Source organism: Antechinus flavipes, chromosome 1, assembly GCF_016432865.1.
Source record: "Antechinus flavipes isolate AdamAnt ecotype Samford, QLD, Australia chromosome 1, AdamAnt_v2, whole genome shotgun sequence".
NCBI classification, from domain to species: Eukaryota; Metazoa; Chordata; class Mammalia; order Dasyuromorphia; family Dasyuridae; genus Antechinus; species Antechinus flavipes.
The window spans coordinates 313,904,734-313,922,501 of NC_067398.1; the positions used below are offsets into that span (position 1 = coordinate 313,904,734).

The following is a 17,768-nucleotide window of genomic DNA, read 5'->3' on the forward strand; positions in this document are numbered from 1 at the left end:
TTTTGGTTACTTCTAATCCTCTACATAGCTGTTTGCACAATGTCTACCCTATTATATTATGAGAACATGGACTAAAAGATTTTTGTCTTCTGTTATATTCCTAGTAAGTGGCATAAAGTAGGCATTTAAGTGTTTACTGACTCACTACCTCACTGCTGCTACCTTTCCAAGTATCTTACATCAATTCTCCTCCATGTACTCTAATATCTAGCTAAACTGGCCTATATGCTATTTCTTGCACATGATGACTTTTCATCTCATAACTTTCCTTTCTCTGATAGTCTTTTCATTGGCAGTGCCTGAAGCTTAGAACTCTGACTCCCAGCTTCTTTATATTCCTTCAAAACTCAGATCAAATGACAGCTTTTGCAGGAAATCTTTCCCAGTTCCTTTCCTCCCCTCTCCTGCCTCACCTAATGGTTTCTTAATAATATTTACACCTTCCATCTACATTGGATTTATTATATATATATAAAATTACTTCTGTTGTTTCTCCCATTAGAATGTAAGCTCCCTGAAGGCAGGAGACATAATTTTACCTTCTTTGTATCCAAAGTCCTTAAGCACAGTGATTGACAATAAGGTTTCATATTCTAATGAAGGATTTTCAGAAATTAATGAAATAAGTATTTTTAAAAATAAAGATCTAGTTAGAAGGATTTTTATTCTTAAATAGAAAATAACACAGCCTTCTTGGATTAAAAAAAGCAAGTTGGTAACATGTTCTGTTTATACCTGAGCAGAATAAGTCACAAGACTAAAAAAAGAATCAAATTTCAAAATTAAGGTTTTAAAAATTGATTTCTTAAGACCACTTTTAAGTTATTCTCTCTTATGAAATAATTTTTCCATAATTAGGTAGATGACATAAAATTAGTAGTTATTAAAATAAAAATCATCATCATATACACTGAACTAAATAGGTTTAGGTTGGAAAGGATTTAGAAAACAGTTAATAGGTTGCGAAGGTTTTGTTACATTGCCAGTTCCTGTCTATTTGATTCCTGCCACAAGTTTCTCTTTAAAAAATAATCACATGAAAAGGCCAATGACCACATTTGGACCTTGTGAAATTGTTCTGATTAAATATACAATCTCTAAGATAGATTAAAATAACCTTAAAATGGATAAAGCCAGATTATATTTTAAGATACTTTAAAATTGATCATTTCATAAGGCCCAATTGCTGATGCTCTTTCATTGATGTTTTTAAGCATCTCAAGAAGTTCAGCTTGGTGTACCATGTCGGCATTCAGATGTACACAAGCAAACAAGTTATCTAGATTCACAGGGTATATAGTATGATGACATTCAATCTTTAAAATAATCTTGTTCCAATTAGACCAACTAGGCTGCAGATAGACTAAATTTTTCTGTAAGATTGCACAAAATAACTCTCCATCCTTACTAACTAGCCTTCCTTCTCTTCTATGGGTAAAGAATCACCCACCCCTACTCTTTATCACCACTACCATCAAGATAGGATACATTCAGATTTTCAAACACTACCAGTTCCAATGTCTCAACCAAAGTAGTGGGATCTGCAATGACTGTGAAAGGAAGACAAAATATATACAAAATAGATTTTGTCCCTCACCCCTATAACTTAAGTTCTTCTCACCAGTTTCAACCATCCAACAATAGATGACAGCCTTAGAGCAAAGGGAAAGGCAAGAAAATTCCATAAATCTACTTAATTAATCTGACTCCCAGCTTCTTTATATTCCTTCAAAACTCAGATCAAATGACAGCTTTTGCAGGAAATCTTTCCCAGTTCCCAGTTCTTAATTAATCTACTCCCATTCCAAGCTCTCAATCCCTACTTTTCTGCTTTAGTTCTAGCTGTTTTGAAGGAGAACAGGAGAAAAAACATTGACTGGACATGTTTTCTAATGATATCTTCCCAATCCCCCTTAAGCTACTAACTTAAGACATATAAGTCACAGCCAGTGCCTTGAGACTGAAAAGATCTGTGTTTCTATTGTCAAGGATGAAGAAAGGAAGAGGTATCCCTGGCACCTCTTGCTGGAATTCAGAATTCATTTCCCTACAGGAATATTGTTACAGATTGTGATATGAAGTTAGATTCTATGGTATCTAAGAACATAACTTAAAGAGTCAGGATTCCTGGGTTCAAATCCCTGCTGACAATCATCAACTCTGTGATTATGGGCAAGTAAGTCACTTAGCCTCTCTACATTAGTTTTCTCAACAATGAACAAATACATACGCAGACTATCTCAGGATTGTTTTTTTGTTTTGTTTTGTTTTGTTTTTGCTGAGGGAGTTGGAGTTAAGTGACTTGCCCAGTGTCACACAGCCAGGAAGCGTTAAGTGTCTGGACCAGATTTGAACTCCGGTCCTCCTGACTTCAGGGCTGGTCTCTATCCACTGCGCCATGATTGTTTTAAGGAAGGGACTTTATTAAACCTTAAAACACTATAACGATTAGTAATGAATCATTACTATTCTTCAGTTAATATGATGATTAGAACAAGCTTTTAATCATTGACTTGCGCATTTAATATTTTTTTTATTGTTCTTATAGGAAAAAGCACTGTAGATCCAAGAAACTTACATACTTGTGTTTCAAAGTTTGTCTAAATTGAATCGTCTGGTATTATATTCCTCAGAAAGAACAGGAAGAAAAAGCATGATTACCTCCTTTTGTAGTATCATTCTGTGCCTGGATCCCATGATGTAATGAATTGTGAATTGCGGACAGAAGATCTGCTGCTTGAATCATCAGTTTCTGAGCTTCTGCAACAGCACTTGTCTGAAAAATTAATGCAACAATGTTTCAATATTAGGAAATAATTACCATAATTAATCATATTTGAAGCAATAATATGTATTCATATCGTGAAGTTCAGCACAGAAAGGTTAAGTGATTTGCCAAGGATTCACAGAACCAGGATATGTCAGAGGCAAGACTTGAAAACAGTTAGTGTTGACAAAGCCATTGTGCCATTCTGTCCCTCAGGGAATTACGAATGTGAAGAAATCAAAGAAATGCCCAAAAAATGGGTGAACCAATAAAGAGCAAAGAAGTATTATGAGAAAATAATACACACATAATATAAAATAATTACAGCAATGTACAGACATCACTAGATAACAGAATTTGTTATTGTGCACAATGTATTCCTGTTTCACTCAGCATCAGTTCATGTAAATCTTTCCAGGCCTTTCTAAAATCAGCTTGTTCATCAATTTTAATAGAACAATAATATTCCACTACTTTCATATGCCATAACTTAATCAGACATTCCCCAAATAATGGGCATACACTCATTTTCCAATTCTTTACTACTACAAAAAGAGCTGCTACAAATATTTTTGCACATGGGGATCCTTTTCCCTCCTCTATAATTTCCTTGGAATACAGACCCAGTAGAACTGCACTGCTGGATCAAAGGGTATGCAACTTTCTAAGTCTTGGACAATGACCAAATTACTTTGGAGGCAAACGTAGGCATATGTTAATTATGGTATCAGGAAATGATTGTAGCACAAAAAACAATGAGGATAAAATATTTTTTAAAATAAATCACTGGAAAATGAGTGGATGCTCATCAGTCAGGGAATGGCTGAATAAGTGATGGTATGAATGGATTGGAATATTATTGTTCTATAAGAAATGATCAACAGAATGATTTTAGAAAGGCCTGGAAAGACTTATGTCAACTAATGCTAAGTGAAGTGAGTAGAACCAGATATCATTGTACACGGCAACAAGAAGATTATATGATGATCAATTCTGATGGACGTGGCTTTTTTCCAACAATGAGTTGATTCATATCAGTTCCAAAGATCTTGTGATGAAGAGAGTCATCTACCCAAAAAAGAGGACTGTGGGAACTGAATGTGGATCACAACATAGTTTTTCACCTTTTTTGTTATTTGCTTGCTTGTTTTTCTCTCTCACTTTTTTCTCTTTTTCATCTGATTTTTCTTGTGCAGCATGATAATTGTGGAAATGTGTTTAGAAGAATTATACATTTAACTATTCGACTGCTTGCTATCTTGGGGAGGGAGGAAGACAAATTTGGAACACAAGATTTTGTAGGGAGGAAATGTTGAAAACTATCTTTGCATGAATTTTGAAAATAAAGCTATTATTGTTTAAAAAAAAAGTCACAAAGTATCATTACATATTTTCATTGATATACAAGATATCCCAAAAATTTTTGTGCAATTTTAAGCTATTAAACTTTAAAGCAGCATTTGGGAATACTGTATGATGGGGAAAAAAAAAAAAAGACAAACTCATTCCATTTAAATGCTTTAATAATATTTTTGGTTTTTATAAATGAATGATTTAATACAAGACTATCCAAATCCAACTAAGCAAAGAACCAACTATTTACTTCCATTTTTAGCATCTAATTATTTAAAATTCTATTATAAAATATTCTTGGCTTTTTAAGGCATATTTCTATACAATTTAAGCCACATGAGATTGTAAGAAATCGACAAATTGAAGTAGTGACATTTCTGTTTTAGTGTAGACTACAGTTTTAAAAAAATTGGATAAGGTAGAAAACATTTGGAAGACCACAATTATAACAATTAGGTGTATGGATGAAAACTGGCTCTTCACATTAGTGATAACTTGATTATTTAAAAAACTTTATTGTGGAATCAGTAGCTAGTTCCATACCAAACAAATTAAAAAAAAAAAAAAACATACCCAAGTTTCACTTTTTGTTCATGGATATTTCAGCTGGGCATAGTAACAATCATTACTTGATCAAAGAAGAAAGTTTGGCCTATATTTTTAAGATATAACTTTTCTAGCACATAAAGATATTTCATCAGAAACAAATGACAAAATGAAAGAGAGTGTCCTTACCTCCTTTTTAGTAAAAGCGATGAGAACTGTCAGTAGCACTCGAGTAAATTTCACTCTGCTAAATACAGCTAAACATTGCTGATGCTAAAACAAAAGAAATGCCTCGTAATTAGCAGATGTTTTCCAACACTACTAAATTATTTATTTTAAAATACTAAATATTCCTTTAATTAGAAAGTCTTTTTCCATTGTAAAACACTACATTCAAAGACATTCTTGTATGCTACTTTGAATTCTTTTGAATTACTAACCACATAGCAAACTCTAAACCTAAATTCTGATCTATGAGTCCACAGAAAAGATAAACTTCCAATTTATAAAAATGATTATTCCTGTGTGACTTCAAAATACCATCTTTTACAAAAATCTAATTTATCTAAATCCAAAAAACCAAAAATGAGCAATTAAAAACAACTTTAGGCAAGAAGTAAGAAGTTTAGACTCCTTTTACCATTAATTTTGTGATCTTGTGCAAAATCCTAGGACCTTCTAAATCTTAGTTTCATTAACTATTTGGAAAAAAAACATAAAACTTCTTCCTACCTCATACAGTAGGATATCTGAAACAATATATTTGAAAATGCTTTGGCAGTCTTTGGAAGAAAACACTAGATAAGCCCAACAGATTATTATTATATCAATATAAACACAAGGGAAATAAAAGCCCCTTGCAAGGTCCAATTTTTTGAAGAAATACCTTAAAAAGAGCTTCCATATATTACAACGCAGTTCATAAAACTATAATATTAAGAGGTAGACTTCTCTGATATTATCTACCAGAAAATAAGTTCAATTACTTCAAGTTCAACTTCTGGATCTCTTTCTTCTCCTTGTCGACTTCGAGTGCTCTAAAATTTAAAAAGTTTGAATTACAACCCCAAACAGTGCATAAAGTAGAAAAAAAAAAAAAAGAAGAAATGTCAATAGGATATAGCTATCATCAGTTCCATATTAAATTCCAACCAGCATTAAGGAGTATTTAAAAATAAAAGCAAAAGATTTTCTTAATATTAATTCAATTTATAAAAAGTACTTATTAGGAAGAAAGCTACCAAGAGTTGCCTAATATAAATAAGACAATTAAAACATGAACAATAACTAGGCAAATGCACTGTCATTTTATTTCTTGCTATTCATAGAATGAAAACATTGTAAAAAATATATTTCACAAATCTCATGGGTAGAAAAAAAATAATAACTTAAATGTTCCCATAGCTATTTCCAAAGGATAGTTCCTACCTATGTCAAGTTTAGACATATCTGGGAAGAGTAGGCTCTTTTTTTTTTTTTTTTTAAATATAAAGCACTATGGAATTATTGAAAGGGCATTACACAAAGAATCAGTGAAGCACATGAGTTCCACTATCACTTATTAATAGTAAAGTAAATGTATACAAATCCTAAGGCCTTTGAACCCAAGTTTTCTTATTTGTAGAAAGTGAATAATATCTGCTTTGTGTATTTCACAGGATTACTATAATGATCAAATGACATCATATGTTATATACCTAGAATGCCCATCCCTACACAGCTCCAAAATCTTTTGAAATCTTTCTATTCCTTCAAAATCAGTTCAGATGTCACTTCTCCATGAAACGTTCCCTGATTGCACCAGCTGAAAATGACTGGTATATATCACCTCAAAATTTTTTTAGGATTCTCTTTTGCACTTATATTCTACTTTCTATCAATATTCATTTGTGTATGTCTTATTCCTCTTTGTCCATATATCCATTACTTGAATAAATTCCTTGAGAAAAGGGGCAATGTCACTTTTCACCTATCACCTAACATAGGACCATGCATATACAAGAAAGTAGTAAGGTACTAAACAAATCTTGTTAAATGAAGAAAAATACTGTTCAAATTCAAGAAAGTATCATAATTAACTATAAAAAGGTTACTGCTATCAGCAATTTAGTGATAGATACCTATAAAAATTCTCTTAAGCTTTCTCTTCAAGGGACAAACAGATAAATGTCTTCTGCTTAAATAATAAATGGAGGTTTTTAGTTTTTTTTAAGTTCAGTAAGAATAGGTCAGATATTTCCTTTCACAATCATTGGGACATCATCTTTAATGGAGTTACATAAAAATATGACACTTATTGTGTATTCAATTTTTGCTAACAATCTTATAACAAAGTTATAAGATAATTAGATTTTCATCAGTTAAAATAAAATCAAAGTCCTCAATATTAGTTCACATAATCAGAATAATTTAAATAACCAATAATTCTTACTACTATCCTTTAGCACCTTGTAGTGTCTTTCATACAAGAAACATTTAACAAATGTTCCATGAATTCAACTAAATTGGTATTAACATCCTGATTAACACTAAAAGTATTTTAGTATTTTTAATTAAAATTAAATATAAATATCTCAAACTCTCCCAAGACTTTGAAGGAATTAATCCAACAACAAGGATTTATTAAGCACCTACACTAAGTACCATGCATTGTAGTGCAGATATACCATACAGATGTATGGTATAAGATTTCAAGGAGCTTTTACTCTAAAAGCAGACTATAATACATATAAAGTAACATCCAGGAAAGGAAGTTATTCATCTAAACAGGCACAGGGTTTGAGAAAGGAACCCACAGAGTAGCATATTCTCACCCTTCCAGGAGCAGGTGCATTATTATGTGATTACTATTTTAATAGCAAGATGGGGAAAAAAGGCACAGGAGCAAGATAAATACTAAGGTATCCATGTTGGATGATATCTAGTGTGTCAAAGTAGTATCTCCTAAATTGTAACCTCAACTTGCAAGAAGTAAAAATATACTCTAATAATGAGGACAAAGACATGATGATAAAGAAAAATAAGAGGAAAATGCATACCTTTACTCTTCTTTGCATGTCATCTTCTACATCTTTTAGCATGCCTAAAATAGACATATTGTGATTAAAAGGTAACATATTAGTTTCATGAAGGATACATGTAAAAATATAAGGCTACTTCACATAAAAAGCCTCACCGGTAACTCGAAGATCTGTCACACTATTTGCCATTTTAAATCCATAGGTCATTGACTGAAAATCTTCCTAAAGAGAAAAGGAATATTGATATTAAAATTCAAAGATTGAACTGCTAAGTCATTCATTATATTTTTCTAATATAATTATTCCTTGTTTGTGAAGAAGTATTTCATGCTGTTTGTTTAAATACATAAAAATCTAAACATTCTTCCTAAGAACGTACTTGAAGTAATGAATATTAATCCTATGTCTGTCCCTAACTTATTGTTACTCTATAGGCAAGTTAAACATGCTTACCATTTAATAATTTCATTTGTGAAGTATAGTTATTATTAATTTTAATTCTTTAAGTGAAGTGAAAGTTCATATTAATAAAGAATTCAGATACCAAAGATGAAAGGTGAATTTACAATTGTTGTTACAAGATAAGAGTGCAGTTTCAAAGATTACTATGGAGCAAGAATGCCTCAATTGCTAATAAAATTATGATTTACCTAGGCTAATGAAAAGCAAAAATCAAATACTGAAATTGGGTGGAAAGGGAAAAATTATCCACCTAGTTCATTCCACTGATCCAAGAAAAATTTCATGAATCACATTTAAATATCATTCTTTTTGGTTCCTTTTTGGTTCCAAATTCCTTTTTGGTTTTTAATGAATCAAAAATAAATTTCTGTCATCTAAGATTTAAATATTTGTTAAAATTTAAAGACTGTTAATTTAATATTATCCAGTTGACTGAATTAAAAAAGATATCATAATCAATACAGGTTAGCTTAGGCATGAATATAATTCTTACTTAAGGGTGTATATGCAGATCTTCCTAGAATAATCTATCTTAAATTCTTTAGAACTGCAACTCTTAAAACTTTCTAGTTGTACTTAAATCTAATGAGAATTATCTTACACCTTAAAATTTTGGGGATGAAATGGTTATTGTATTTATGTTAAATCAGAATAAAGAAAAAGCCTAAATATATATATTAGATTCTACAGAGAGACAAAGCAACTTGTATCTGCATTGACAAGTGAGTCTTATTGTGACTATTAGTGTGTGTGTGTGTGTCTCAATCATCCTACTAGCTTCCATAAAAATGCAGATTATACAAACAACTCCTATATACAGGGATATAGATTTGTAGACTTGAGGATAAAATTGTCAATGTTGTTATCTAAAATGTAATTCAAAAAAGAAAGAGAAGAGAGATACATGAGTATAAAAATATTTATAGCATCTCTTTTTGTGGGAGTAAAAAAAAAAAAAAAGAAATTGAAGGAGTGTCCATTAGCTGGAGAATGACTGAACAAGCTAAAATATAGGGATATAATGGAATATCTTAAGAAATGAAGAAAGGGATGGTTTCAGTAAAACCTGACAAGACTTGTATGAATCAATATAGAGTGAAATGTACAGAACTAGAACAATTTACAACTATCCTTTCCACATGGCAATTTTCCCCATTTTGGTTTCCATATATTGCAGGCTAGCTAAGAATGGGAACCGTTTGGGAATTTTGCAGAAGCCCCAGCTGATGTGTGAAGTCCAGTAGATGACACAGAGCCTATGACTAAATATTTAATCCAAATTTTACAATAAGGTACAATAAACATCTCAAAAAAGAAAAAATTCAGACTTTTTTTTCTGTTATAAAGGGAGGGCCAAAAAATTTTACATGAATTTTCCAGATCATGAAGACACCATACCTTGACTCCATGATGTAGAAGAGATAATTGTACATAATAACACTCTAGGGGAAAGGGGGGGAAAGACCAGTGCACCCAAAACATAGAGGAGCCAAGATGTGGAGCGGGAGTAAGAACTTAGCAGAACTTTCCAAAATTCCCCCCAATTTAAAATAGTATCTCAAATTTAATTCTTGAGCAGCAAAACAAACAAACAAACAAAAAAGGTCAGGTCAAATGATTTCTGGCCTAAGACCAACTTAAGGAGTTGGCAAGAAAGGTCTGCTTTGCCCAAGGTAGAGTAGCTGCCTTGATACCAGCAGCAGACATTGAAGGCAGCTACAAAAGCTTCAAATGGTAAGGATGTCTGACAAATGGTCAGAAGGAAAATACAGGGGACTCTTTGCCTGTTGTATTGCCAATAAGCAGTTCTGGGGTGAAGCACTAGCAGTTGCAGAGGAACAGGGCTCTGGTCACAGTTCAGAGAAGAGAAATTCCAGTTCAATTTCAGAGAAGAGTGCTTATGACCACTCACAAAGGAGCATGGGTCCTTCTCTCAGTTCTAGTGAAAAGAACATTAGTAATTACAACTTCAGGACAGCAGGGGGACCTTTTTGTCACAGTGCGCCAAGAGAAATTCTAACACTTTTGATTACAGAGTAACAAGTTCCCTTTTTAGGTAAAGATCATAGCACCATGGCCACGGTGGAGAACAGCAACCACACCTCTCTCTGGATCACACAACCTTGGAAGCAGTGAAAACCTTCAGACTCTTAGACCTATCTCTGAAAGTAACAGCACAAAAACCCCTGAAACTGGGAAAGTTCCCACTCCATCCCAGAATTGGAGCCCAACTTTAATATAAAATTAAAAAGTCAAGAAGCTAGAAAATTCAACAACAACAACAACTTGACCTTAAAGAATTACTTAGGGGGCAGGGAAGCTCAAGACAAACTCAGAAGAAAACAATGTCAAAACAGCTATAAGCAAAGATTCAAAGAAAAATGTGAAGTTGACACAAGCTCAACAAGAATTCTTAGCAAGAGTTCAAAAAAGATTTTAACAATCAATAAAAGAGGTAGGGGAAAAACTGGGAAAAGAAATGAGAAAGATGCAAAAAAAAATATGAAAAGAGAGCCAAATGGCTTGATAAAAGAAGTACAAAAAATAAAGAAAAAACACCTAAAAACTGGTCATGGAAAAGGAGAGGTACAAAAGCACAATAAAAAAATTTTTTCTTAAAAATTAGAATTGGGCAAGTGGAAATTAATGACTCCCTGACACATTACGAAACAACAAAGCAAAATCAAAAGAATGAAAAAATAGATGAAGTAAAATAGCTCAGTGGAAAAACAATTGACCTGAAAATCAAATTGAGGAAGAGATAATTTTAAAATTATTGGACTGTCTGAAAGCCATGATTAAAAAAAGAGCTTTTACATCATATTTCAAGAAATTATCAAGGAAAATTGCCCTGATATCCTAAAACCAGAAAAGTAAAATAGAAATTGAAAGACTCTATCAATCACCTCTTTGCAAGAAATCCCAAACAAAAATTCCTGAGAATACTATAGACAAATTCCAGAGCCTCCAAATCAAAGAGCAATATTACAAGAAGCTAGAAAGAAATAATTCAAATATAATGGAGCTGTTTGTAGTGGCTAGAAACTGGAAAATGAATGGATGCCCATCAATTGGAGAATGGCTGGGTAAATTGTGGTATATGAATGTTATGGAATATTATTGTTCTGTAAGAAATGACCAGCAGGATGAATACAGAGAGGACTGGCGAGACTTACATGAACTGATGCTAAGTGAAATGAGCAGAACCAGGAGATCATTATACACTTTGACAACGATATTGTATGAGGACATATTTTGATGGAAGTGGATTTCTTTGACAAAGAGACCTAACTGAATTTCAATTGATAGATGACGGACAGAAGTAGCTACACTCAAAGAAAGAACACTGGGAAACGAATGTGAACTATCTGAACTTTTGTGTTTCTTCCCGGGTTATTTATACCTTCTGAATCCAATTCTCCCTGTGCAACAAGAGAACTGTTCGGTTCTGCAAACATATATTGTATCTAGGATATACTGCAACATATCTAACATATATAAAACTGCTTGCCATCTAGGGGAGGGGGTGGAGGGAGGGAGGGGAAAAATCGGAACAGAAACGAGTGCAAGGGATAATGTTGTAAAAAAAAATTACCCTGGCATGGATTCTGTCAATATAAAGTAATTATTAAATAAAAATTTTAAAAAATACATATAATGGAGCATGGTTAGGGTCACATAAAATATTCCATTTTAAAATATAATTAATTGTGGTGATCTTTTTCTTCTTTAAAATATATAAGATGATGGTTCTCTCTGGGAGAAGGTAGGTTTCTCGGGAGAGGTTTTCTGGAGGCAGTCTTAGTTGCAGTTGAAAGTAATAATCACTCAAATGCAGCCAGCTGGTAAAAATACAAACGTTTATTTTCTCCTTCCAAAGTAGCCTGGTTAGTTGAAGCCTATATCTCTGCTTGGTTCCAAGAGCTCTTGCACACTGTCCTTTGCTTCTGCCTCTTGGTTCCAAGAGTTCCCTCCAAATGTCTCCAAACCCAGAGGTTTGTCCTTCAGTCTCTGCCTCTGCTTCCTTCTGCCTCCAGCCAGCACAAAGATGGAATGAATCTCTTGTCTCCTTCACTTGGGGCTCGGCTAGCTTTCTAGTGAGTCTTTCAGACCAGCTTGGTCTCAGTGGGGGAAGTGCAGGAGCCCAGCCACCACAGTGGTGTGAGATGAAGATGAATCTGGTTGTGCCTCCAAGAGAGTGCTTCTCCTCAACTGAACTGATGCTCCCTTCTCAATCTTCCGCTGAACTCTCGACTCGTAGCTTCTTCTGACTTGACGCTCCTCTCTCCATGTAATTCAGCTGAATTCTGTCTGAGAGCCTCTTTCTGTATCTTATATATGAGAGAGAGAAATTGTGGGATACGAGAGAGAGGGATTATGGGTTTCTTCTCAGAGTGCTCTCTGGCCCTAAGAGCTTCAAGGGAGGTGTGAATTCACAAAGTTACAAAGTTTACTTTGTGAATCTCCCATACTTGTGAACTCCAATGAGTAAAGGTGTCAACACAAGCATTGTATCAATTAGTTCTACTTAGTATATTGTTTCAGGTTCTGGCCCAAAATATCTTCTTGTAAGATCAGATCAATAATCTTATCAACTCTAATGAGTTAGCAGTTTGTAAAGATTCCAACAATTAATAATATAATTAAAATATAATATTCCATAAAAAAGGATCAGAGGGTTTGGAATATAATATTTTGGAATACAAAAGAACTAGAATCATATAACTTATCTACCAAACTGAGTATAACTCTTCAGGAGAAAATATGGACATTCAATGAAATAAAAGATCTTTCAAGTATTCAAGTTTCTACTGAAAAACAAATTTTTGAAGAGGGGAAGGCGAAAGAGTATAAAGAAGTTGGGAAAAAAAGAGAAGAAAAAGAAGAGAAAGAGGGGATTAGGGGAAATACAAAGTAATCCTAATTGTGAATGTAAATGGGACAAAATCATCTACAGAACAGAAATTGAAAATTGAATGCATTAAAAATCAGAATCCTACAATATGTTAGAAACATACTTGAAACAGAGAGATGCACTGAAAAAAAAAAAGGGTAAGGGCGGGGCTGGAGAAGAATCTATTATACTTCATTTAAGGCAAAATAAAAAAGCAAATAATTACAAAAATAAAAAAGGAGAGATAGCAATGAACTAAGACTCAATTCAAAAGCAAAAATAAATTTAATTGAAAGAAGTAGGGAAGTTACATTTTGCTAAAAAGTATTATAGATCAGGGCTTCTTATATTCTTTCCACTAATGACTCCTTTCCGTCTGAGAATTTTTTATATCACCTTGAATATATACACATATAAAATAGGTAAACAAATGAAACATTTAGTGATAATAAATCATAATTTCATGATCCCTACATTCAGTGATAAGACCCCATATGTGGTCATGAACCACAGTTGAAGAAGTTAGATCACACAACTCTTGAGGTACCACCTCACATCTCTCAGATTGGCTAAGATGACAGAAAAAAATGGTGATAAATGTTGGAGGGGATGTGGAAAACTGGGACACATGCACTGTTGGTGGAGTTGTGAAATAATCCAACCATTCTGGAGAGCAATTTAGAACTATGTTCTAAGGGCTATAAATCTTTGATCCAGCAGTGTCTCTACTATGTATCTCAGAGAAATAATAAAAGAGGGAAAAGGACCTACATGTGTACAAATGTTTGGAAAAGCCCTTTTTGTAGTTGCAAGAAAGTGGATACCCATCAGTTGGGGAATGATTGAATAAATTATGCTATATAAATGTAATGGAATATTATTGTTCTGTACAAAATGATGAGCAGGCCAATTTCAGAAAAGCCTGGAAAAACTTGCATGAACTGATGCTGAGTGAAGTAAGCAGAACCAAGAGAACATTGTAAACAGTAACAAGATTGTGTGATGATCAACAGTGATGGATTTGGCTCTTTTCAACAATGAGGTGATTCAAGGCAATTCCAATAGATTTGTGATGGAAAGTGTCCCCTGCATCCAGAGGCTTCATCAGGAGCCTGAACGTGGATCAAAGAATAATATTTTCACCTTCTTTTGTTATTGTTGCTGTTGTTCGTTTGCTTTTTTTTTTTTCCATTTTTTTTTCCTCTTCTGATCTGATTTTTTTTTGCACAACATGACAAATATGGAAATATGTTTGGAAGAATTATACATGTTTAATTTATATCAGATTGCTTGCTGTCTTGGAGGGCACAAGAGAAGAGAAAGAACAAAATTGGGAACCCAATGGGAGGAATATTGAAAGCTATCTTTGCATGTATTTGGAAATACTATTCAAAATAAATTTTTAAAAAAAGAAGCTGGATTATAGACAATAAAATAGCATCAATACTAAATATACATATATCAAAACAATATAATATCCAAATTTTTAAAAGGAAAAATTAAATGATTTACAAAAAATAACTGACATTTTGAAATGTTAGATATAGACCTCTGGAGAAAACTGGAAATAGGAATATGCTTTTTTCTTAGCTATACATGGGACCTTCACAAAAAGTGACTATATTAGGACATAAAAACCTTACAAGCAAATGTAGAAAAGTAGAAATATTAAATGCATCCTTTCTAGATTATAATGCACTAGAGATTATATTCAATAAAGGGCCATGGAAACATAGATCAAAAATTAATTGAAAACTAAATAATCTAATCCTAAAGAATGAGTGGTTCAAAGAACAAATCAGAAATAGTGATTTCAGTAAAGAGAATAATAACAATGAAATAACACACCAAAATGTATGGGAAGCAAAGCAGTCGTTCAGGAAAATTTTATATCTTGAAATGCTTACTTCAATAAAATAAAGAGTAGATCAATGAATTGGGAATACAACTAAAAAAACTAGAAAAGGAATAGAATAAAAATCTCCAATTAAAAACCCAATTAAAAATACTAAAAATCAAACGTGAGATTAGTAAAACTGAAATTAAGAAAGTATTAAACTAAGAAAACTAGGAACTGATTTTATGAAAAAAACAAACAAAAACCCCCCAAAACAGAAAAATCATTGGTTAATTTGATTTAAAAAACAAGAAACTCCCAAAATGTTGGCATCAGAAATGAAAAGGGTAAATTCGTCACCAATAAGGATGAAATTAAATCAGCTGTTACTATTTTATCCAATTATATGGAGAAATACTTATAAAAATATAAATTGCCCAGATTAAAGCAGGAGGAAACAAATAAATTATAGAGCTAACCAAACATTTCTGATTATATGAAATTAAAAAGTTTTTATACAAACAAAATTAAAGCAGCCAAAACTAGAAAGAAAGAAGAAAACTGGAGAAAAAAAATTTTTTAAAGCAAGTTTGTCTCTTAAAAGTCTCATTTCTCAAATATATTAAGAAACTGAATCTTATTTATTAGGATATTAGTAATAATTTAGGGTCTGAAATGAAGTTTACCTTTGCTTGGAAAATTCTCTTCATTGAACAAATTAACAAAGACTTTTTTCACAGTATAAATTATAAACAAGACTTTGGGAAATGTTTAGAATGTTTAAGAACCAATTGATAAAGTGCTCAATCATTTCAGAAGTGCCTATTTACTGATTTAAATGTTCATTACAAATCACTTATATTTATTCTTTAAGAACCTTGATAAAGCAGTATTTTCAAAATTTGAGTCTCTCTACATACTATGTCTCTTTAAAAATATTCTATAAGTGACATGTTATTAAAGCAGGCTCCCTTCTTATTAGTCCAAAGTAGTGAGATTTTATTGTATAAGTGATTTTTAGATGTATATTTTATATTAATATGTATGCTGCATTTTTATGAATTCTTCACTTGTAATTATATATAAAGTTAGAAAATTCCATTAACCTGAAGTTGCTGGTCATACAACACACTTCTCTCATTCTATACTAAAAATAGTTTTAATGAGAAATTTAAGAGTAACTTAAGTTTAGGGACATAATATGATCACTTATGAAGAAAGATGTCAAAGTAAAAGAGAATTTTTTTTCTAATGTATCGGACTTTATTTAAAGAAGAGAAGATAATATTTCCACTAACATAGACTTCTATATTACCATCTTAGGAGACAAATTCTGTATCTATAGTTTAAAGTGGTCCTAAAATGAACTCTTAAATTTCTATGCTAATAAATTCTTACAAAATAAACTGCATGCACATACAAATTTACACATACACACACACACACACACACACACACACACACACACACACAATTTACCTCTTCAAAAACAGCAGCTTTATTTACTTTTTCTCTTGCAATGTCACAGATTTTCAGGATACCAAGAGCAAAAGCTTTCATAGCAGGATCTTCTATGAAGTCTGGATTATGGATGTAAAGGCAAGTAAACACTGTCTGCGCCAATGAATGACCTTCTAACCATGTTATCTAAAATGGAACAAAAATGTTTATGACTCAAAAACGAAGTCTATAAAATCTAAAATGTTCCTATAGTTAATATGACAGACCATTCCCCCAATATAATAACTATTCCTCCAAAATGCAATGGACCCAAAATATAAAATAAGTAATGACTAAAGGATTGTTGAAAAAAAAAAAGACTCGATATATTCAGTGCTGACTATCTTCTGTTATTCAGATTTACAGAAATCTACATACTAAAATACAATTAGCTGTCTCTAAGAAATACTCTCAAATACACTACATCCTTGACTACAAATTCAGGCTATCTTCATTTTTATAATTAAAGTCAGAATCACAGACTCTCAAGACAGAAAAAAATCTAAGAGGCCATATGGTTAACTGATGAATAAACATTTATTAACTGATTACTATGTACTAACCACTATGCTAGGTGCTAGAGATACAAAGTTAAAATTCAATCAGTACCAAAACAAGAACATACTCAATAAAACATACCAGACAAATGGTCACCTAGTCTTTGCTTGGAAAAGAAAAACCTCTACCAAACTCTTGCATTTCTGGAGACTTTGATCTCTGTCTACCACTTATCTAGAACTTCAATATACCTCATATTTCTATAACATACACAGCCCATTATTACTACTTTGAACATTGTTAATCCAGTCTATTTGTCTTCCTATTCTTAGATTCTTTCCTGAAGCCTACTAATCCAAACCCACCCAACAATGTATATTGTCCAGTACTTAAATCTTTCTCCTCTCCCAAGATCCATGAAACCCAGTTAACTAGACTAGTTTTAAATACGTTATCTGTACCTGATCAACAACACAAAATTTCTACTAAAATCAGATTCTCAAAAGCTGTGCGAATAGAATACAACTTTTGACCTCTTATCAAGCTAAAAAGTCATTAAGTATAAGCCTAGTGATATTTTTGCTAAGAAAGACCTTATATATCTAACCCAATACCCTCATTTTACAATGAATCACTGAATTCCCCATTGTTTCTTCCAAAACATTTCCAAACTCTATTTTGTAACCAAACTCAACAACAAAAAAACTTGCCTCCAACTTTAATCATGACCATCCTAAATATATTTACTCCACTTCCTTTAACTCTACATTTCAGAATTATTTTGGCTTTATTCATTCCAAGACTGACCTCTCAAATATGCCTTCAACTCCATTTCTTCTCCTCAATTCCTCCCCTTCATATTCTCTCATATTCATTCTCTCTCTCCCCCCC

General features: G+C 32.5%; 1 protein-coding gene across 4 annotated transcripts in view; it reads right to left on the reverse strand.

Annotated features, from left to right (window-relative positions):
* The window catches only part of NAA35 (N-alpha-acetyltransferase 35, NatC auxiliary subunit), a 62,649-nt gene that overhangs the window by 26,411 nt on the left and 18,470 nt on the right, over positions 1 to 17,768 (reverse strand). For all 4 annotated transcript variants that reach the window (XM_051966067.1, XM_051966056.1, XM_051966072.1 and 1 more), the window contains 6 exons: positions 16,359 to 16,526; positions 7,842 to 7,908; positions 7,705 to 7,748; positions 5,653 to 5,703; positions 4,856 to 4,939; positions 2,662 to 2,776 (listed from right to left, as the gene is read on the reverse strand). In XM_051966067.1, the coding sequence (XP_051822027.1) occupies positions 2,662 to 2,776; positions 4,856 to 4,939; positions 5,653 to 5,703; positions 7,705 to 7,748; positions 7,842 to 7,908; positions 16,359 to 16,526 (529 nt within the window). The remainder of the gene's footprint in view (positions 1 to 2,661; positions 2,777 to 4,855; positions 4,940 to 5,652; positions 5,704 to 7,704; positions 7,749 to 7,841; positions 7,909 to 16,358; positions 16,527 to 17,768) is intronic.